This window comes from Amblyraja radiata, chromosome 23 (assembly GCF_010909765.2).
Source record: "Amblyraja radiata isolate CabotCenter1 chromosome 23, sAmbRad1.1.pri, whole genome shotgun sequence".
NCBI classification, from domain to species: domain Eukaryota; kingdom Metazoa; phylum Chordata; class Chondrichthyes; order Rajiformes; family Rajidae; genus Amblyraja; species Amblyraja radiata.
The window spans coordinates 37501905-37525372 of NC_045978.1; the positions used below are offsets into that span (position 1 = coordinate 37501905).

Below are 23468 nucleotides of genomic sequence, written 5' to 3' on the forward strand. Positions count from 1 at the left end.
ATCTTATAGAAACTTACAAAATTCTTAAGGGGTTGGACAGGCTAGATGCAGGAAAATTGTTCCCGATGTTGGGGAAGTCCAGAACAAGGGGTCACAGTTTAAGGATAAGGGGGAAATCTTTTAGGACCGAGATGAGGAAAACATTTTTCACACGGAGAGTGGTGAATCTCTGGAATTCTCTGCCACAGAAGGTAGTTGAGGCCAGTTCATTTGGCTATATTTAAGAGGGAGTTAGATGTGGCCCTTGTGGCTAAAGGGATCAGGGGGTATGGAGAGAAGGCAGGTACAGGATACTGAGTTGGATGATCAGCCATGATCATATTGAATGGCGGTGCAGGCTCGAAGGGCCGAATGGCCTCTACTCCTGCACCTATTTTCTATGTTTCTATGTAATTTCAGAAATGTCCCCCACCATGTTGTGAGTGTGCAGTTTCACTTCGCCTAACTGTAGTGTAACCCCTCACCTTCAGAAATATCCCGTTGTCTTTTTGATCTATCTGTTCCTGCAACGTTGAGAGTTCCTTTTGGATGGAATTTAAATTTGCTTGAATCTCTTGAAGCCTTTTCTCCATTGCGTTCCGAATTTTCTCCTCTTCTTCCCGGATATCTGCGAGTACACGCCGCTCCTTCTCAGTGAAAATCTGGTGCAGTTCAGCAAACTGGGATGTGATCTGTGACTGAAGGTTGTGTGACTCTTCCTGTGAAATGAAAGGTGAAAATCAATATATAATGTCAATGTATTGTGTTTCCTAACGATATGCGAGGGGGTAGTTGGCCAATCAACCTTGTGGCATGGAGCACAGAAATAGGCCATTTGGCCCAACATGTCCAATGAGTTCCATAGATTAATTACCCTCTCACAAAATAAGTTTAGGATGTCTTTTAGTTTAGAAATAACGCGGAAACAGGCCCTTCGGCCCATTGAGTAGCTTCCGGGTCACTGCTCGTGCGGTCGACCGATCGGTGCAGAGAGTAGCTTTGAATGTTTGTCTCTTCGTTACGTTACGTTACGTGAGTTTGTGAGAGTGTTTTGTTTCGTTTTAAGTACATCGGGTATCGATTGACGGTCAACCGCTGCCGTATAGTTCAGTACTTTCGTGGTGTGTTTGTGCGGGCGCTGCCACTACCTCACACACACACACACACACCGGACCAACGAGCTAACGTTAATTAGCCAGCTAGCTTTTTGCGTTCACTGCTCCAAAGTATGGACTTCACATGGACACTATGGACTCTTATGCTTCTACTGTTCGTCTTGGATTATCTGCCCACTGCATCATATGGATATACTCTTCCGGACAACCAACGGATTACTTACTGCAGGGACTTTCTACTTCAGCTGCAATTTCACTCTCACCAAGCCCCTGCCATAGACAAGTTGCCGGAGGAGCTACAATGTAAACTCCCAACCGACCGGACAGGCACCCTGCACAACAATAGAAAGAAGGTAACGAGACGGGGGAGGAAGAAGAAGGGTGGAATTAAAGCAAGACTTAGGCGAGGAGAAAGTAAGCACCGTGCACTTCCCTCAGTGATCCTTGCTAATGTGCGCTCATTGCGTAACAAGACTGATGAACTGCAAGCTAACGTTTTTCACATGTATGAATACCGGACTGCTTCCATTCTTGCTTTCACTGAAACATGGCTGACTGGGAGTGACAACAGTGACAGCATGCACATAGATGGCTTCGGGTCTCCTGTAAGGTTAGACCGTGATACTGAACTGACTGGCAAGCACCATGGCGGTGGTGTCTGCCTCTACATCAATCCACGCTGGTGCAAAACAGTTGTTGTCAGAGAAGAACTGTGCAACCCTGACATTGAACTCTTGGCTGTCTCCCTGCGTCCCTTCTACCTTCCCAGGGAATTCCCACAACTGTTTTTCATTCTGGTTTATATCCACCCCAGAGCAAATGCATCCACTGCTACGGAACATATAAGAAATATGCTCGACAGACTCGAACTGATATCTCCGGACGCCCCCAAATTCATCATGGGTGACTTCAATCACTGTTCAATTGACAAGTCACTTAAAGGATTCTACCAGTATGTCAACTGCACCACCCGTCTAGGGAAAACACTGGACAAATGCTATGGGTCAGTCCCAGACGCCTACAGAGCCGTCTCCCTCCCTCCCCTAGGCTCTGCTGACCACAGCAGCATACTGCTCGTTCCTGCCTACACACCTGTGGTAAAGAGAACAGAGAAAGTCATCAAGGACATCAAACAGTGGACACCAGACAGTATTGACAGGCTTCAAGGGTGTTTTGAAACCACAGACTGGAATACCCTCACATCCTCCTCCACCAACATCAGTGAGCAAGCGGATACAGTCTCAGCATACATCACTTTCTGTGTAGACAATATTATCCCCTCCAAGAAGGTCACAAGCTTCCCTAACAATAAACCCTGGGTGACTAAAGATCTAAAAAACATATTGAATAAGAAAAAGAGAACATTTTTTACCGGTTCTGAAGCTGAGAAGAAGGAGGTAAACAGAGAGGTCAAGCGGGCCATAAAAATTGCCAAGCTGAAATACAAGAACAAAGTGGAGCAGACCTTTGGAAAAGGGAACCTCCGTGCGGCTTGGCAGGGCCTCAAGAACATGGCAGCAGTGAACTCTGTCTCTACCAGCCACAAGCCCATTCAGGTAGCAGGAAGCAGCTTCACTTCACTCCCGAATGATCTCAACTCCTTCTACACCAGATTTGAAAAGGACAATAGCACCCAGCTAGAATCAATCGTCTCCACACTCAGACCTGATGACTCCGGCCTCAACATCAACACATCAGAGGAGCCCTCAAAAGGACTAAAAAGAACACAGCTCCGGGGCCAGACAACATCTGTGGGCGGACCCTATGGCACTGTGCTGAGCAGCTGGGAGGTGTGTTCCAGCATCTGTTCCAGGGCTCTTTGACCAGCAGCACAGTCCCCGCGATGTGGAAAAACTCAACAGTGATTCCCATCCCAAAGAAGGGCACCACCAAGGTCCTGAATGACCTTAGACCTGGTCATGAAGGCCATGGAGAGGATCATCAAGGAGCACATCACCAAGGCAACTGGCTCGATGATGGATCCATTGCAGTTTGCTTACCAGGCTGGTAGGGGGTGTCGATGACACAAAAATATTCATCTTAAACACCATCCATAAGCATCTGGAAATCCCCAAGACCACAGCCAGACTTCTGTTTGCAGACTTCTCATCAGCATTCAACACCATGCAGCCACATATTTTGGCTGAGAAGCTCATCACCCGCTTCCACCTCAACCACCAACTCACTCTGTGGATTATAGACTTCCTCACCAACAGATCACAGAGGGTGTTGGTGAACCACACCTTGTCCGACACCCTCTTCACCTTCACTGGCTCTCCACAAGGCTGTGTCCTCTCCCCACTTCTCTTCATTCTCTACACTGATGACTGCAGATCCACCCAGCCAAACTGCCACTTTGTAAAATTTGCTGATGACACAGTCCTCCTGTCTCTGCTTCCCAGCCATACACAACATCACAGCTCAGCCCTGCAGGACTTTATAGTATGGTGTGAAAAGTCTTGTCTTGAGCTAAATATAAGCAAAACCAAGGACATGATTGTGACCTTTTCCCCCCAACAGAGACAGATGGCTGAGGCAGCCACCACTATCATCCAGCAGGAGCCAGTGGAGATAGTGGAGGTATACAAATACCTGGGAACAGCCTTCGACAACCTGCTAAGGTTTTCCTCTAACACAGAGGAAATCCTTAAAAAGTGCCATCAGAGACAGTACCTACTCAGGAAGCTGAAGTCATTTGGGATTAACAAAGACATTCTCACCACATTCTACTACGCATTCATTGAAAATGTAATAACCTTCTCTTTCACTAGCTGGTTCCACTCCATCACCCTGCAAAACAGAAACCGCCTGTTGAATGTGATCAAGGTCTGCTCAAAAATCATTGAGCAGCCCGTCCGAACTCTCACTGCCCTATGGGACCAACAGTCTGTAAAGTTAACACGCAGGATTCTTCAGGACCCCCCTCACATCCTGTTTCCTGAGTTTGAGTGGCTCCCCTCAGGACGCAGACTCCGCTGTCCGGGTTGCCGGACACAGAGGAGGAAGGCAACCTTCATCCCCAGGGCTGTCCAGCTTCTTAATGCTGATCACTGACTCATGAACATATGAAATGAAATAACCTTCTATATGCACTTTTTAATTGAAGCACTAAGGAAGCACTTTAAAAACTATTACTATGTGTTGAATGTTGATGTGCGGTGTGTGTTGTGTGATTGTGTAGTGTGTCTGTGAAATGCGTGTGCTGGTTGATTGTGCAGTATGCGTGCTGCTTATGTTTGTTGATTGTGTCCCTTTTTAAAAAGCTACTGTAATGCGCCCTTTTAAATTGCCCCTCGGGGACGAATAAAGTGCTTTGAATTGAATTGAATTGAATTGAATTGAATTGAGTCCGCGCCGACCAGCAATCCCCACACATTAACCATTTTTACATTTCCCAAGGCAATTAACCTGCAAGCCTTTGGAGTGTGGGAGGAAATCGAAGATCTCGGAGAAAACGTCACGGGGAGAACGTACAAACTCCATACAGACAGCACCCGTAGTGGGGATCCAACCCGGGTCTCCGGCGCTGCATTCGCTGTCAGGCAGCACCACCGTGACCGCTTTTCTAAGTTTCTCTTCACCTCCTTTCTAAAAGAGCGCCCTTTAATTCTGAGGCTATGGCCTCTGGTCCTACAGTCCCACCAGTGGAAACATCCTTTCCACATCCACTCTATCTACAGTCAGTACCTGCCCGCCCAGTCTCTATCTCTATAGCTCCAACCCTCAGCTCTTGTGCTGTATAGAGGTGTCCTGACGTTACATGCATCACATTGATGAAAACTACACAAGATCAGGAAATCGAAATTGGAAAACCTCACCAGAACAACAGAAATCTTCTCTTTCTGTTGCTGCTCCATTTGCTCGATCTCTGATTTCTTTTTTGTGAGAGATTCGAAGGAAGATTTCACCTGATCCTGGAGTTGGGTTTCAGATCAGAGAAGAAAAATGTCAGAAAATATACAAAACATGACACAATGATGTGATCAGAATCGGTTTGCTTTTACCTTGTAGGTTTCAACAGCTTCTTTAACCGGCATGAAGCGGTGATCTCTGTGTTCCCGCCCATCTCGACAAATCACACAGATCAGCTTCTTGTCAGTTTCACAAAACAGCTTCAGTTCTTCCTGATGTTCCTCGCACTGAAGTTTATTTTCCTTCTCTGTCTGATTCAGGCTCAGTGTTCGAGCTTTCTCAGACAGTCTCGCCAAGGCCCGATTCACCCTGAGGGTGCGGTCTGTAAACTCCTCTCTACATTCCGGGCAGGAGTTTCTCCCCTCCCTGTCCCAACTCTGTGTGATGCAGGAGCGGCAGAAGTTGTGCCCGCACTCCAGTGACACCGGATCGGTGAAGAAATCCAGGCAGATGGGACAAACTGCCTCCTCGGTTAAAGTCTCGAACCTGTCTTTCGAAGCCATTTTAACCTCCACTTCCTGGTTCAAAGTGTTTTCCACTGCGCGCGCTGCCGTCCCGGGCAATGAATGTTATTGGGCTGCAAGTGTTCAGTGTTCAGTGTCCTGGCCACTCCCAACTAATCTCACACGAGGGAGGGGTCAGTTAGGCATTAAACCGGCCTGAAGTGAGACGAAAGCGGAGAGATTGCCCTGGGATTGTCTAAGGCAGGGCAGAAAGGAACAGGGACCAGCGCTAAACAAAGATCCTATAGGATCTTTGGCGCTAAGGAGGTGTAACTGAGGAGGCGTTGCCCCTGTTGGGCAGTGGAACCCGCAGCCCGCATCTCCGTTCACAGCCCGGGATCAGCATGGAAGTAAACATATTTTAATCCACATCAGTGCACTCGTCTCTCACGCTCCAGTCTTCAGATGCATCTATATTTGGAGAAACCGTGCATCATTTCATATTAAGGATGGTCAGTTTGGAGTAACATGTTCAGTATTGTTCACTCTGCTGTGTGAAGAATGTGGATAAACTGGAAAGGGTGTAGACAATATTGATGAGGATGTTGCCTGGGCCTGAGGGCCTCACTAGAGGGAGAGGTTGGGCAGACTAGGACCTTATACCCTGGAACGCAGTGGGATGAGGGGTGATTTTATAGAGGTGTGGAAGATCATGACGGGAATAATCCCGGCTTGAACCCAAGGGCCGCAATCCAATAGGAAGTGGTGAACTCGAGGCATCAACTGGAGGTTGGGGTGCGGTGACGAGGCACGGATTTAGTTACCGAACGAGGAATCCACTGGCACAAACCAGGGACACAATTTGAAGTATTTCCCCCCCACCTTAAATACAGTTCATCACCTCACATTCTTGAAATAAATAAACTGTCTGAAATACAATGACCGCAACCACTCTCATTTTGTTTAAGATTCATCTCGTTCAAAGTGGTTGAAGATCAAATGTCCTTGGAATTGTCCGAGCGATCAACTCAGAGGGCAATTAGTGATGTGCAATAAATGCTGGTCTTGCAGCGACATCTACATCCTGATACATTGATCACCTACTGACATTAGTTCCTTAATAAGAAGGTTAAGTTTTGTTTATTAAGAACAGTTTTGTATTAACTCGTGAAGTTGATGAAAAACAATGTAAATAATAGCACAATGTATTACTCAAGTTAGACAACCCGGTAGCTCTTGAGGTCTCTCCTGTTCGTTTCTCTCGTCATGCCGGATTGTGTCTCAGTCACCGCCGCTGCTCCCACGTCGATGCCGGCCTCCAGCATCGCAATCTGTTCATTCTCTCTGCCCCAGATTCACCATCCCCACGGGCAATGGGTTCATATATCGGCCGATTCCGCAGTATCGGGTTTTACCAGCAGGTGGGGACCCTGCGCCGCGCAAGCATTTAGACAGCTCGGTGGTGGACACACATGCTGGAGAAACTCAGCGGGTGAGGCAGTCTGAAGAAGGGTCTCGACCCGAAACGTCACCTATTCCTTCGCTCCATAGATGCTGCTCACCCGCTGAGTTTCTCCAGCATTTTTGTCTACCTTCGATTTTCCAGCATATGCAGTTCTTTCTTAAACATTTAGACAGCTCGGCATCAGTTGAAAGCGGCTCTGCAGCGAACTGGACTTCCTGACATGCATGAGGTTGCGTGCATGACATTTGTACTAAACCTTCTTGACGTGCTGCATATTTTTAAACCATATTCTGCTATTTGGAAGTTCTACGAGCATGCGATTTGTTTAATGTAATAATGGATAATGTCCAGAATTCACTGGGACACAAGAGTCAGCAGATGCCGCACATGCGTGAGGTGGAATAGTGGAGAGACCCTCAATATAGGGGCCACGCAGTTTAAGAATAAGGGGTAAGCCATTTAGAACGGAGATGAGGAAACACTTTTTTCACACAGAGAAACATAGAAACATAGAAATAGGTGCAGGAGTAGGCCATTCGGTCCTTCGAGCCTGCACCGCCATTCAATATGATCATGGCTGATCATCCAACTCAGTATCCTGTACCTGCCTTCTCTCCATACCCCCTGATCCCTTTAGCCACAAGGGCCACATCTAACTCCCTCTTAAATATAGCCAATGAACTGGCCTCAACTACCTTCTGTGACAGAGAATTCCACAGATTCACCACTCTCTGTGTAAAAAATGATTTTCTCATCTCGGCCCTAAAATACTTCCCTCTTATCCTCAAACTGTGACCCCTAGTTCTGGACTTCCCCAACATCGGGAACAATTTTCCTGCATCTAGCCTGTCCAACCCCTTAAGAATATTGTAAGTTTCAATAAGATCCCCCCTCAATCTTCTAAATTCTAGCGAATACAAGCCGAGTCTATCGAGTCTTTCTTCATATGAAAGTCCTGACATCCCAGGAATCAGTCTGGCGAACCTTCTCTCTACTCCCTCTATGGCAAGAATGTCTTTCCTCAAATTAGGAGACCAAAATTGTACGCAATACTCCAGGTGTGGTCTCACCAAGACCCTGTACAACTGCAGTAGAACCTCCCAGCTCCTATACTCAAATCTGTGAGTTGTGAATCTGTGGAATTCTCTACCTCAGAAGGCAGTGGAGACTAATACAGGATCGAACCCGGGTCTCTGACGCTGTTAGGTAGTAACTACCGCTGCACCACCGTTCATTATGACTTTAAGATAGATTTGGACAGATATACAGAGACATTGTTGATGCAAACAGCATAAGCTTTATTGAAAGTTGTGCAGTGGAAGCAGAGTTTGGTCAGTATCGGGGGGCACGCGTTGGTCTTGAGAAGCCAACAGCGGCCGAAACGATCGAACCCCATTCCGCCCCAGAGGATCAAGCATGGTTAGTCTGCGCGCTGGCTGAGAAGGTCGTCCAACAATCTGCCGACTGCCCAGAGGTTCGGGGAGGACCCGTGCGGTCAGGCAGGGGGAGGTGGTGGTGGCACCTTAGTGGACCTCACGTCCCAGGTGGTGACAGGGTTGGGCCCAGGTTCCCATTGAAATCCAGGCGCCAAGGAGTGAAGTGTTACAGAGTCCAGGGGTGACGTCAGGAAAGTCCAAGCAATCTGGGAGAAATGGGAATGTCCAAGGAGCAATGTCCAAGGAATCGAGGAGGAATCTTCAGAAGGTCCAAGCAGTCTAAGAGGAAGGTATGGAATGTCCAAGAAATCTCGGAGGAATGTTCTACTTCCAAGTAGTCTAAGAGGAAGTGTTTAAGAAGGAACTGCAGATGCTGGAAAATCGAAGGTACACAAAAAAGCTGGAGAAACTCAGCGGGTGCAGCAGCATCTATGGAGCGAAGGAAATAGGCAACGTTTCGGGCCGAAACCCTTCTTCAGACTGATCGGGGGGGGGGGGGGGGGGGGGGGGGGGGGAGAAGAAAGGAAAAAGGAGGAGGAGCCCGAAGGCTGGGGGATGGGAGGAGACAGCAGGAGGGCTGAGGAAGGGGAGGAGACAGCAAGGACTAGAGGGGGCAGTTAGAGAGGAGGTTGTGGAACTGTCTCCGGAGAGAGGAGGAGAACTTCTTCAAGGCAGGCATACCTTGAAGAGATTTCGCAGTGGAGTAGACAAAGTGTTTAAGATGCTGGAAAATCGAAGGTACACGTAAAGGCTGGAGAAACTCAGCGGGTGGAGCAGCTTCTATGGAGTTTAAGAAGGAACTAAGAGGAAGGTTGGGAATGTCCAATGTATGGAGGAGGAGTTCAGGAGGAGTGTGCAGGGAGTCTTGGAGAAATGTCAGGAATGTCCAAGGATGAATGTGATCAGGGTCTCCTGCTCTCAGGTTTATTGGTCTCACGTTTGTTGGCCCTGGGGCGGGTAGACCTCTCCTCTTGCATAGTGTCACTCGGGGTGCCACCAGACTGGAGGTGGGCAGTGATGGCTTGGGTCTTCTCGTGGCTCCGCACCTTCTCTCTGTCTGGGTCTGATGTTCTGGGTCACAGCGCAGCCACTGGGAGATATCCGGGCAGGAGATGTTGCACGGAGAGCCGGCGCTCGATGTTGTGGGGAGGACAGCCGACAGACGATGGTGGCGGAGAGCCGGCGTCTGGGAGCAGTTTAGCAGCGAGGGAAAGCGGGCGTAGCGTGAAGCGAAGCCGTGATTCTCCGCCCGTGAGTCCGCCCGCGCCTGGCTCATGGGATGGGGCAGTTGGAGTTTCCAGTCGCGATGAACCAGATCTCTCTGTTGGACGGTCAAACAAAAACAGCGTAGATCTCGTGTGCAGGAAAGAGCTGCGGGTGCTGGTTTAAATCAAAGATAGACACAAAATGTCTGGAGAGAAGGAATGGGTGACGTTTCGGGTCGAGACCCTTCTTCAGATTTGGTCACCCATTCCTTCTCTCCAGAGATGCTGCGTGTCCCGCTGAGTTACTCCAGCATTTTGTGTCTATCTTCAGCTTAGACCTCATGTTCCTCAGAGTAAACGCAGAAAGAAGGTGCAGGAGAAGGCCATTCGGCCCTTCAAGCTAGCACTGCCGCGATCATGGCTGATCATCCAAAATCAGTACCCTCTCTCCTCTTTCTCCTCTCTCCCCCACCCTCTCTCCCCTCTCTCACCCAAACTTCGCCTCTCTTCCCAAACCTCCACCACCCCACTTTTTCCCTCTCCCTCTCTCACCCCGTCGCCTCTCTCTCTCCCCAACTCTCCCCCACACCCCTCTTCTCTCTCACTCCACCCCAACACCTCTCACTCTCCCAACACCCTCTCTCCCCCTCTCTCTCCCACCCTCCTCCCAGGCCCCCTCTCTCCCTCTTCTCTCCCCCTCACTCACCTCCACCCTCTCTCCACTCTCCTCCACCCTCTCTCTCCCCCACCCTCCTCCACTGTCTCCCCGTGTCTCTCCCCACCCTCTCCACCCCACCTTCCTCCTCATCTGGCTGTACTTTCTGTACAGCGCCTCCTCCTTCTCCTCGCTCTGCGCTCCGGGGGAATCCCCCATCGCTGCTCCTCCGCTCCCCGATGACGTCACCCATGGGGGCGGCCATTGTTGTAGCGGGCACGCCTCTTGGAGGGCGGCCATCTTTGGTACAGGCACTAATGTCACTGAACTGATGGGGATTTCGCAGTAGGAGGAGAACTTCAAAGTATTCTTTAAAAAATATATTTTTTATTTTATTTGAAGCAAGTACAATCACATGGCACCAAAGAGCCCAACATATGTTTTCATAATACATTTTATGTACAGCTTCATTTAAAAAAAAAATAAGAATAAGAAAAATAAATTAGATTGTAAAGGATAGAAAGGCGTGAGATATATAGTGTGTGAAGAAAAAGAAAAAAGACGAATGAGTGAAGAAAGTTGAGGAAAAGAAAATAGAAAAAAGAGAATAAGACATTAAAAATAATAATAAAAAAAGGTAAGGAGATCATTGTTTATAATCTTGACCATCCCTCGTCCAGTCCTGAAACAGTTAGCTTTTACAATTGTGTTGCACCATATGATTCTAAAAAGGAGGAGAACTTCAAAGTATTCAAAGGTAGACAAAAAATGCTGGAGAAACTCGGCAGGTGCAGCAGCATCTATATCTATGGAGCTCCACAGATGCTGCTGCACCCGCTGAGTTTCTCCAGCATTTTTGTGTCCCTTCGATTTTCCAGCATCTGCAGTTCCTTCTTAAATTCAAAGTAGGCAACCTTGATGAAGGTAGACAAAAATGCTAGAGAAACTCAGCGGGTGCAGCAGCATCTATGGAGCGAAGGAAATAGGCGACGTTTCGGGCCGAAACCCTTCTTCAGACTGATGGGGGGTGGGGGGTGGGGGGAGAAGGAATGAAAAAGGGAGGAGGAGGAGCCCGAGGGCGGGGGGGGATGAGAGGAGACAGCTCGAGGGTTAAGGAAGGGGAGGAGACAGCAAGAGCTAGCAAAACTGGGAGAATTCAACGTTCATGCCTCGGGACGCAAACAACCCAGGCGGAATATGAGGTGCTGTTCCTCCAATTTCCGGTGTTGCTCACTCTGGCAAACCTTGAGGAAGGGCGGCCATCTTTGTTACGGGCACTAATGTCCCGGGGAGGGCGGCCATCTTTGTTAAGGGCGGCTCTGCCCATTCGTTCCCATTATCGCCGCTTCCCTCCGCCATTTTTCTTGTGGGCAGTGAAACAACTTAAAATAATTTTAAAAGAGGATGAAATCTTTGCAAAGGGAACATCTCATCTGTCTTGAAGTCGCCGTGGATAGACGTTTGTTTCTGTCTGGCGCTGGGATGTTGTGGTTAAAGGCAGGAGGAGGTCGTGAACCCTCTGGGGGGTGAAAGGTCATCTGTGGTTGCCTGGAGCTGGAGAGACTGAGTGAGAAAATAGAGAGATAGAGAGAGAGATAGACACACACACACAGGCAGGGACAGAGAGAGGGACAGAGATATCCAGGCTACGGTATGTGACTTTAAAAAAAAAATTCACATTGATTGCCATTACAGACTGAGGGGCTGAGGGCTCTTTTACTCTTATTTCCTTATGTTCTTTTTTCACAGTGTACATCATGTTAAGCTCATCACCGACACCGACATGATCAAGTTCAAGTTCAAGTGAGTTTATTGTCATGTGTCCCTGTATAGGACAATGAAATTCTTGCTTTGCTTCAGCACAACAGAACATAGTAGGCATTTACTACAAAACAGATCAGTGTGTCCATATACCATTATATAAATATATACACACACGAATAAATAAACTGATAAAGTGCAAATAACAGATAATGGGTTATTAATAATCAGAGTTTTGTCCGAGCCAGGTTTAATAGCCTGATGGCTGTGGGGAAGTAGCTATTCCTGAACCTGGTTGTTGCAGTCTTCAGGCTCCTTTACCTTCTACCTGAAGGTAGCAGGGAGATGAGTGTGTGGCCAGGATGTTGTGGGTCTTTGATGATACTGCCAGCCTTTTTGAGGCAGCGACTTCGATAAATCCCCTCGATGGAAGGAAGGTCAGAGCCGATGATGGACTGGGCAGTGTTTACTACTTTTTGTAGTCTCTTCCTCATCAGGGCGCTCAAATTGCCGAACCAAGCCACGATGCAACCGGTCAGCATGCTCTCTACTGTGCACCTGTAGAAGTTCGAGAGTCCTCCTTGACAAACCGACTCTCCGTAAACTTCTCAGCAAGTAGAGGCGCTGATGTGCTTTCTTGATAATTGCATCAGTGTTCTCGGACCAGGAAAGATCTTCAGAGATGTGCACGCCCAGGAATTTGAAGCTCTTGACCCTTTCAACCACAGTTGATATAAACGGGACTGTGGGTCCCTATCCTACTCCTTCCAAAGTCCACAATCAGTTCCTTGGTTTTTGCTGGTGTTGAGGGCCAGGTTATTGTGCCTGCACCATATGGACAGTTGCTCAATCTCTCTTCTATACTCGGACTCGGATGTTGTGGTTAAAGGCAGGAGTAGGTCGTGAACCCTCTGGGGGTGAAAGGTCATCTGTGGTTGCCTGGCAAAGGTGGAGCTGGAGAGACTGAGTGAGAAAATAGAGAGAGAGGGAGAGAGAGAGAGAGACAGACAGATAGGGATACACAGAGAAACAGAGAAAGAGAGGGAGAGACACAGAGTGAAAGAGAGAGAGACAGAGCCCTCGGGAAACCAGTCCCCTCAGCCCACAACACCCATACTAGCGCTCCAGAAAGCCCCCCCCCCCCCCCCACCAATATTGGAATTGGTGGAGACGTGGAATATTGCGTTGGGGAACCAGCCTCCCGTGTGATGCTGGGACCCAACGGGAGGCCTGCAATATAGTACTATAGATAAATGTGAGGTTATCCACTTTGGAGGCAAAAACAAGGGGGCAGATTATTATCTCAATGAGGTTAGGTTAGGTAAGGGGGAGGTACAGCGAGACTTAGGTGTCCTTGTACACCGGTCACTGAAAGTTGGCATGCAGGTACAGCAGGCAGTGAAGAAAGCTAATGGAATGTTGGCCTTCATAACAAGAGGATTTCAGTATAGGAGTAAAGAGGTTCTTCTGCAGTTGTACAGGGCTCTGGTAAGGCCACATCTGGAGTATTGTGTGCAGTTTTGGTCTCCTAATTTGAGGAAGGACATCCTTGTGATTGAGGCAGTGCAGCGTAGGTTCACGAGATTGATCCCTGGGATGGCGGGACTATCATATGAGGAATGATTGAAAAGGCTAGGCTTGTATTCACTGGAGTTTAGAAGGATGAGGGGGTATCTTGTAGAAACATATAAAATTTTAAAAGGACTGGCCAAGCTAGATGGAGGAAAGATGTTCCCAATGTTGGGCGAGTCCAGAACCAGGGGCCACAGTCTTAGAATAAAGGGGAGGTCATTTAAGACTGAGGTGAGAAAAAACTTTTTCACCCAGAGAGTTGTGAATTTGTGGAATTCCCTGCCACGGAGGGCCATGGAGGCCAAATCACTGGATGGATTTAAGAGAGAGTTAGATCGAGCTCTAGGGGCTAGTGGTATCAAGGGATATGGGGAGAAGGCAGGCACGGGTTATTGATAGGGGACGATCAGCCATGATCGCAATGAATAGCGGTGCTGGTTCGAAGGGCCGAATAGCCTCCTCCTGCACCTATTTTCTATGCTTGAATGAAACATTTTACCAATGTTGGGGAAGCCCAGAAACAGGGGCCACACATTTTTTCACCTAGAGAGTTGTGAGTCTGTGGAATTCTCTGCTTCAGAGGGCGGTGGAGGCCAATTCTCTGGATGCTTTCAGGAGAGAGTTAGATTGAGCTCTTAAAGATAGTGGAGTCAGGGGATATGGGGAGAAGGCAGGAACGGGGTACTGATTGTGGATGATCACGGTGAATGGTAGTGCTGCCTCGAAGGGCCGAATGGCCTACTGCTGCACCTTTTGTCTATTGTTTATTCGATAGACACAAAATGCTGGAGTAACTCAGCAGGACGGGCAGCATCTCTGGAGAAAAGGAATGATTGATGTTTCTGGTCGAGACTTGTTTGACTTGTATTATAGTATTAATGTTAATAATTGATTGAATTATTTTTGGTTTAATAAACAGTGCCGGCCCCGCTCACCCTGAACCCAGACACGGCTAACTCGCGGCTGCAGCTGTCCGGGGATCTGTGCAGCGTGTGGATGGGGGCGGAGCGGCAGTCCCTGCCCGAGTCCCGGTGGAGGTTTGACCGATGTGCCGGCGTGTTGGCGGCGCAGGGCTTCGCGCCCGGCTGCCACTAACTGGGAGGTGGAGGTTGGCGGCCAGACGGAGTGGGACCTCGGCGTGGTCAGAGGAAGGGCAGGGTGGAGCGCCGGCCCCGGGAAGGCTACTGGAGGATGAGCCTGCGGAGAGGCGAGTGGTACCAGGTTGTCACCGAGCCCCCCACCCCCCTCACCCTGGAGCGCGGACCTCTGACCGTCGGCGTCTACATGGACCAAGAGGGCGGCCAGGTGTCCTTCTACGATGCCGGCAGCATGGCGCACCTGTACACCTTCACCCACACGTTCTCTGAGACCCTCTACCCCTACTTCTGCCCCTGTCTCACCGACGGGGGCAAGAACGCCGAGCCCATGAAGATCAGCCGGCTCAACAGCCAGTCCCGGCACCACATGCCCGTGACGTTACCCACCCACTCCGATACCTCATCCGCCACCACCCGTCACCTCCACCCATCCTAACTGTGGATAGACACAGAGTGCTGGAGTAACTCAGCGGGTCAGGCAGCATCTGTGGAGAACATGGATAGATGACGTTTCACAGAGTGCTGGAGTAACTCAGTGGATCAGGCAGCATCTCTGGAGAACATGGATAGATGACGTTTCACAGAGTGCTGGAGTAACTCAGCGGGTCAGGCAGCATCTGTGGGGAACATGGATAGATGACGTTTCACAGAGTGCTGGAGTAACTCAGCGGGTCAGGCAGCATCTGTGGGAGTCCCCCCCGACCCCCGGGGACTCTCTGATTCTCTGCTTCTCCCCCCAGTCTCCGTCACCCTGGATGTGGAAACAGCGGGTCCGCGGCTCGAGGTGTCTGAGGATCGGAAGAGGGTGAGATGGACCGGGACCCGGACGAGTCTCCCTGACACCGGGAAGAGGTTTACAGGCAGTCTGTGTGTGCTGGGATCGGAGGGATTCGCATCGGGGAGACATTACTGGGAGGTGGAGGTGGCGGGGAGTCGGGGAAGTCCAGAACAATGGGTCACAGTTTAAGGATAAGGGGGGGAATCTTTTAGGACCGAGATGAGAAAAACATTTTTCACACAGAGAGTGGTGAATCTCTGGAATTCTCTGCCACAGAAGGTAGTTGAGGCCAGTTCATTGGCTGTATTTAAGAGGGAGTTAGATGTGGCCCTTGTGGCTAAAGGGATCAGGGGGTATGGAGAGAAGGCAGGTACAGGATACCGAGTTGGATGATCAGCCATGATCATATTGAATGGCGGTGCAGGCTCGAAGGGCCGAATGGCCTAATGGCCTACTCCTGCACCTATTTTCTATGTTTCTATGTTTCCTTAGACAGCCGGCGCTCGTCCGCCCGGTTCCTGTCATGCTCAGACTAGTTTAACGAGTTACCAGCCGCTTGCTGCTATGAAATCAGTGGGAGATTGCCAGAGGCTCTTCGCCCGGAACACTCGCAGCAAAAGGGTTTCGGCCCGAAACGTCACCTATTTCCTTCGCTCCATAGATGCTGCTGCACCCGCTGAGTTTCTCCAGCATTTTTGTGTACCTTCGATTTTCCAGCATCTGCAGTTCCTTCTTCAACATTATCCAACACAGTCTTTTAAGAAAGAACTGCAGATGCCGGAAAAAAAATCGAAGGTAGACAAAGATGCTGGAGAAACTCAGCGGGTGAGGCAGCATCTATGGAGCGAAGGAATAGGAGACGTTCACGGATAATCAGTATGAAGAAGGGTCTCGACCCGAAACGTCAGCTATTCCTTCTCTCCATGCAGCTTCACCCGCTGAGTTTCTCCAGCATTTTTGTCTACCTCCTATTATTCAGCACGGCATCAATTCCCCGCGCACTGCAACGTGCGGCGTAGTAGACAACTGCGGTTCTGTGCGGGCTGGCAGCTTCCTGAAGGGGGGAGGAAGTGGTCGGAGTTAAAATGGCTTCGAAACACCAGATCCAGGGTTTAACCGAATACGCGATTTGTCCCATTTGCCTGGATTTCTTCACCGATCCGGTTACACTGGAGTGCGGGCACAACTTCTGCCGCTCCTGTATCACACAGAGTTGGGACAGGGAGGGGAGAAACTCCTGCCCGGAATGTAGAGAGGAATCTACAGACCGCACCCTCAGGGTGAATCGGGCCTTGGCGAGTATGACTGAGAAAGCTAGAGAATTGAGCCTGAACACGGAAAGGAAAGAACTTCAGTGCGAGAAACATCAGGAAGAACTGAAGCTGTTTTGTGAAACCGACAAGAAACTGATCTGCCTGATCTGCCGAGACGCGCGGGAACACAACTCTCACCGTTTCCTGCCGATTAAAGAAGCCGTTGAAAGCTACAAGGTAAAAACAAACAGAATTTCATTATCAGAATTTCCTTTCTGCATTTTGCGGACCGCGCTCCCTCGGCGACTGTTCGGTTCACACAGACTCCCACCCAAAACCAGCCCTTTGCCCGGGTACTTGCCCCAGTCCCAGCCACCGCTGGAGATGAAACACCTGTCCCTATACCTTCGCCCTTACATCCATACAGGGACTCCAGCAATCATTCCAGGTGAGACAGCCTGCGGCTCTCCGTTGATTCGCTTCCTAACCCACTGAGTTCTCCAGCTGTTTGAGTCTTTGTAAATCTTTAATGTGCAGTTCCGTGTCTACAGTTCAAGTTCAAGTGAGTTTATTGTCATGTGTCCCTGATAGGACAATTAAATTCTTGCTTTGCTTCAGCACACAGAACATAGTAGGCATTTACTACAAAACAGATCAGTGTGTCCATATACTATAATATAAATATATACACACATGAATAAATAAACTGATAAAGTGCAAATAACAGAAAATGGGTTATTAATAATCAGAGTTTTGTCCGAGCCAGGTTTAATAGCCTGATGGCTGTGGGGAAGTAGCTATTCCTGAACCTGGTTGTTGCAGTCTTCAGGCTCCTGTACCTTCTACCTGAAGGTAGCAGGGAGATGAGTGTGTGGCCAGGATGGTGTGGGTCTTTGATGATACTGCCAGCCTTTTTGAGGCAGCGACTGCGATAAATCCCCTCGATGGAAGGAAGGTCAGAGCCGATGATGGACTGGGCAGTGTTTACTACTTTTTGTAGTCTTTTCCTCTCCAGGGCGCTCAAATTGCCGAACCAAGCCACGATGCAACCGGTCAGCATGCTCTCTACTGTGCACCTGTAGAAGTTAGAGAGAGTCTTCCTTGACAAACCGCCTCTCCGTAATCTTCTCAGGAAGTAGAGGCGCTGATGAGCTTTCTTGATAATTGCATTAGTGTTCTCGGACCAGGAGAGATCTTCAGAGATGTGCACGCCCAGGAATTTGAAGCTCTTGACCCTTTCATTGGTTCATTGGTTCTGTCTGGTCTAATTATTTTACTCGCTGAATCTGAATCTCAATCCACAGGAGCGGATTAAAACATCCTTAGAGACTCTCACAAAAGATAAATCAGCGGGGGAGCAAATGGAGCAGCAACAGAAACAGAAGATTTCTGGAGTTCGGGTAAGGTTTCCAGTTTCCCTTATCTGATCTTGTGCTATTGTCTTAGATTCCAGGCTCGATATTATTGATCTTCATCTTTCATTTGACAGGAACAGTCACAGAACCTGTTGACCCACATCACATCGGTATTTGCTGAACTGCGCCAGATTCTCAATGAGGAAGAGCAGCGCTTTCACAAGGAACTCCGGGAAGAAGAGGAGAGCGTTCTAAACCCAATGGAGAATAATCTACGAGAGATTCAAGAGAAGTTAAACTCTATTCAAGAGCAACTCCTAAAGCTGCAGGAGCGGATGAATCAAATGGACAGTTTGATATTTCTGAAGGTAAGGAGTTACATATTCACTTTGATTCAGTATAAGGGCACAATCACAAATAGTGGGTAACAGTGTGCGATAAATGCAGAATTCCCCAATAATTCAGGGCTGATTCAAACAAATCAGTTGGTAGGGCAGACGAACACCTCATAGTTTGATCAGCCTACAACCCAACGGCATGTACATTGTATTCTCCAGTTACAGGTAAACCTTATCCCCTTCAGATCTCCCTGTTCATCCAATTGTCCCCCACAGGTATTTATTTTCATCCCCAATCCCCGTCACCATGTTGCTTCCCCTTCTCCAACCGCTGATCCCCAACCCATCCTACTTGGCACCCAGCACATTCTCTCTGTTCAGATTCCAATTCTGTTGCAAGTTTTCTCCCCGTCGCCATCAGCAGCGGGAATATCCATCGGTCTGCCATCCTCACCCAAATTCACGTATCTCTTGCCATTTATTGCCCCAGTTCCTTCCCCTTCGCCTCTATTTACCAGCACTCTCCCATCTATTCCATAAGATGGAAAGAGGCTCTTGTCCAGACCCGTCATGTGTACGTTACCAGACTGATTCCTGGGATGTCAGGGCTTTCATATGAAGAAAGACTGGATAGACTCGGTTTGTACTCGCTAGAATTTAGAAGATTGAGGGGGGATCTTATAGAAACGTACACAATTCTTAAGGGGTTGGACAGGCTAGATGCAGGAAGATTGTTCCCGATGTTGGGGAAGTCCAGAACTAGGGGTCACAGTTTAAGGATAAGGGGGAAATCTTTTAGGACCGAGATGAGAAAAACATTTTTCACACAGAGAGTGGTGAATCTCTGGAATTCTCTGCCACAGAAGGTAGTTGAGGCCAGTTCATTGGCTATATTTAAGAGGGAGTTAGATGTGGCCCTTGTGGCTAAAGGGATCAGGGGGTATGGAGAGAAGGCAGGTACAGGATACTGAGTTGGATGATCAGCCATGATCATATTGAATGGCGGTGCAGGCTCGAAGGGCCGAATGGCCTACTCCTGCACCTATTTTCTATGTTTCTATGTTTCCCTCCTCAGATCCTGGCTGACATGATCATGATTCCGATCTAGTGTCTCCAAATAAATGGTTTATTTTCTCCGGTGCCATATTACTGCCTTACTCCCATTAACACACACCATTCCATGGCAGGACTGGCTGCATCTTTATCGGGCAGAGTAGTTGTACTTATCACATTGAGCATTGTCATAATTTCCATGATGTTCAAGCCAGATCCTCTCTTAGTCTGACATGAACATCTGGTCACAAGCTGGCAACATGATGTCTGTGGAGACAAAGATAATATGGTTCCCCTCTTGCTGACCTACAGGGAGCAAGAGGAACCAGGGGGTGTTTGAAGTGGCAATGTAGGATCATTGGCGAATAGGATAGAAGAAAATTCCAAGGCTTGTCACACAGATATTAAACGCAAGAGGGTAACAATGAATTTTGGTCGCCCAATTATAGGAAGGATGTCAACAAAATAGAGAGAGTACAGAGGAGATTTACTAGAATGTTGCCTGGGTTTCAGCAACTAAGTTACAGAGAAAGGTTGAATAAGTTAGGTCTTTATTCTCTGGAGCGCAGAAGGTTAAGGGGGGACTTGATAGAGGTCTTTAAAATGATGGGAGGGATAGACAGAGTTGACGTGGACAAGCTTTTCCCATTGAGAGTAGGGAAGATTCAAACAAGAGGACATGACTTCAGAATTAAGGGACAGAAGTTTAGGGGTAACATGAGGGGGAACTTCTTTACTCAGAGAGTGGTAGCTGTGTGGAATGAGCTTCCAGTGGAAGTAGTGGAGGCAGGTTCGATTTTATCATTTAAAAATAAATTGGATAGGTATATGGATGGGAAAGGAATGGAGGGTTATGGTCTGAGTGCAGGTAGATGGGACTAGGGGAAAATAATTGTTCGGCACGGACTTGTAGGGCCGAGATGGCCTGTTTCCGTGCTGTAATTGTTATATGGTTATTATATGGTTATAGGGCGACCCTTGCTGGACAAATGATGTAATTCACGACTGGAACCAGAGGACGTTGAATCGCCCCATAAGTCCAGTATTAAATATCAGGCCCGTACGATGCTTTTCAAAAAGGGGGGTGGCATGACAGGATTACAAAAAACTTAATGTGGAATAGTGTGCGTGCTGCGCACATCATGAGCGCGAAGCATGAAGTCCCTCGATGCCAGGGTCCAGGGCCCGCTTAAGGGCCCTGGAAGCTCTGGGGTTTTAGATGCTCTCTGATCCATTCTGAGCCTTGTTTTGGAGCATTTTTGCACCAAATTTATGACCAATATTTCAGAAATTAACAGGAATCTGAGGTAGCTTTTTCACACAAAGGGTGCTGGGTGTATGTAACGAGCTGCCAGAGGAGGTAGTTAAGGCTGGGACTATCCTAATGTTTAAGAGACATTTGGACACGTACATGGATAGGACAGATTTAGATCGATATGGGCCAAACGCGTGTGAGTGGGACTAGTTTAGATGGGACATGTCGGTCGGTGTGGGCAAGTTGGGCTGAAGGGCCTGTTTCCACACTGCATCATTCTATGACTAAAAAGTGAAGAAGAAAAATGCATGTAGATAAGTAGAGCAGATTTGAAAGAGGAGTGAAATGTAAAGGCAGAGAGAGGTTTATGGGTGGAAAGGAACATAGGAAAGGAGGGGGGAGAGTGGGTTTGGACAGATGCGTGAAGGGAAACTAGTCACAAAGTGCTGGAGTAACTCAGTGGGTCAGGCAGCATCTGCAGAGAATATGAATAGGTGACGTTTCACAGAGTGCTGGAGTAACTCAGCGAGTCAGGCAGTATCTGTGGAGAACATGGATAGGTGACATGTCACAGAGTGCTGGAGTAACTCAGTGAGTCAGGCAGCATCACTGGAGAACATGGATAGGTGACATGTCACAGAGTGCTGGAGTAACTCCGTGGGTCAGGCAGCATCTCTGGAGAAAAGCTATAGATTATAGTTCGGGTCAAGATCATTCTTCAGTAATATTCATGATGTGGCATGCATAAACATTCCTGAATGTTACCCAAACCATTGTGAGATACTTTGTTACGGTGCTTGCCCTCTCCTATAACGTCTCTGCTGCCTTGGGTGATGCAGGACAGGCACGAGCTTTGGGACACGGTGTGAAGCTGTTGCCGTCTGTCCCAGCCTGGTAAAAACCTGGATGGTGTGGATTTGGAGAGGATGTTTCCACTAGTGGGAGAGTCTAGGGCCAGTGGCCACAGCCTAAGAATTAAAAGACATTCCTTTAGGAAGGAGATGAGCAGGAATTTCTTAAGTGAGAGGGTGGTGAACTGTGGAATTCATTGCCACAGATAGCTGTGGAGGTCAAGTCAATGGACATTTTTCAGGAGGAGATTGATAGATTCTTGATTGATACGGGTGTCAGAGGTAATGGGGAGAAGGCAGGAGAATGGGTTTGAGAGGGAAAGATAGAGTCATAGAGTGATACAGTGTGGAAACAGACCCTTCGGCCCAGCATGTCCCATCTGCACTAGTTCCACCTGCCCACGTTTGATTCATATCCCTCCGAACCTGTCCTATCCATGTACCTGTATAACTGTTTCTTAAATGTTGCGATAGTCCCTGCCTCAACTACCTCCTCTGGCAGCTTGTTCCATACACCTACCACCCTTTGTGTGAAAAACATACCCCACAGATTCCTATGAATCTTTTGCCCTTCACCTCTGCTCCTCGATTCACTTACTCTGGGCAAAAGACTCAACCATATCTATTCAAATCATGATTTTATACAGCTCTATAAGATCATCCCTCATCCTCCTGTGCTCCATGAAATAGAGTCCCAGCCTACTCAACCTCTCCCTATAGCTCTGGCCCATCTAGTCCTGGCAACATCCTCATAAATCTTCACTGTACCCTTTCCAGTTTGATGATATCTTTCCTATAACATGGTGCCCAGAACTGAATACAATACTCTGAATGCGGCCTCACCACCTTCTTATGCAACTGCAACATGACCTCCCAACCTCCATACTCAGCCAGACCCACAGAGTTACTCCAGCACTCTGTGAAACGTCACAGAACAGGGCAAGATTAGCAAGTTTGCTGATGATACAGAAGTGAGTGGTTTTGCAGATAGTGAAGATGGTTGTGAAAGATTGCAGCAGGATCTGGATCAATTAGCCAGATGGGCAGAGGAATGGTTGATGGTTGCATGGTTCCTTGAAGGTCGTGTCGCAGGTATATCAGGTGGTCAAAAAGTATTTTGGCACTTTGGCCTTCATCAGTCAGAGTATTGAGTATAGAAGTTGGGAGGTCATGTTGCAGTTGTATAAGACGTTGGTGAGACCGCATTTAGAATATTGTGTTCAGTTCTGGGCACCATGTTAAAGGAAATATGTCAAACTGAAAAGAGTACAGAGATCCCCATCCTGGATCAGTCCAACCAGGGTTGTGTCATCCGCAAACTTGAGAAGCTTGACAGAGGTGTCTGTGGAAGTGAAGTCATTTGGTGTGAAGTGGTGATTGGAGTGGGGTGGGTGTAGAAGGGCCCAGTCTTTGCAGACTGAGGTCAGGCTGTGAGTGGGTGTGAAGTGTTGGTTGGGGTGGGAAAGCGTCCACTCTTTTCATACTGGAGTTTTGCCTTAAGTAGGTGCGAAGTGGTGAATGGGAAGCCCCCCCCCCCCCACCCTCCCCCCGATCTCAAAATGGAAATGTTACATCTGTATGTAATGATCCCATTAAAAGGTGTATTTATGTCACAAACTATGGAATTCATATTTTTCTGTATTATTATCAAGGAAAAGAAAGCAGTTCCAATTGTTTGATATTATTTATATGGAGGAGAAAATATAATAGCTCTAAAACCTACCTTAATTTTGCAATCTCACTCAAGATAATCCCCCTTTCCCTCTCCCCTCCCCCATCTCTCTCCTCTCCCTTCCCATCTCTCTCTCCCTCCCCCCTCTCACATCCCCTCCTCTTTCTTGCAAAAGATGAAGGTGGTGCGGGCCCAGCGGGCGGGGGTGATGAAGGTGTTGTGGGCCCAGTGGGGGTGGCGGGGGCCCAGCGGGTGTCAGTGGGGGTTGCATGG

At 48.4% G+C, this 23468-nt stretch overlaps 2 protein-coding genes across 2 annotated transcripts in view; one reads left to right on the forward strand and one right to left on the reverse strand.

Annotated features, from left to right (window-relative positions):
- LOC116986490 (cadherin-22-like) overlaps window positions 1–23468 on the reverse strand; it is a 523346-nt gene that overhangs the window by 264073 nt on the left and 235805 nt on the right. The gene's annotated exons all lie outside the window — the stretch shown is intronic.
- Window positions 11960–15169, forward strand: LOC116986491 (E3 ubiquitin-protein ligase TRIM69-like). The gene is made up of 2 exons (XM_033042074.1): window positions 11960–12013; window positions 14463–15169. The coding sequence occupies exon 2, from the start codon at window positions 14735–14737 to the stop codon at window positions 15074–15076; it is 342 nt and encodes a 113-aa protein (XP_032897965.1). The 5' UTR covers window positions 11960–12013; window positions 14463–14734; the 3' UTR covers window positions 15077–15169.

Bases quoted from the DNA above. Each gene is read 5' to 3' on its own strand.
- LOC116986491 (XM_033042074.1), top strand. From the start codon at position 14,735: ATGAGCCTGCGGAGAGGCGAGTGGTACCAGGTTGTCACCGAGCCCCCC.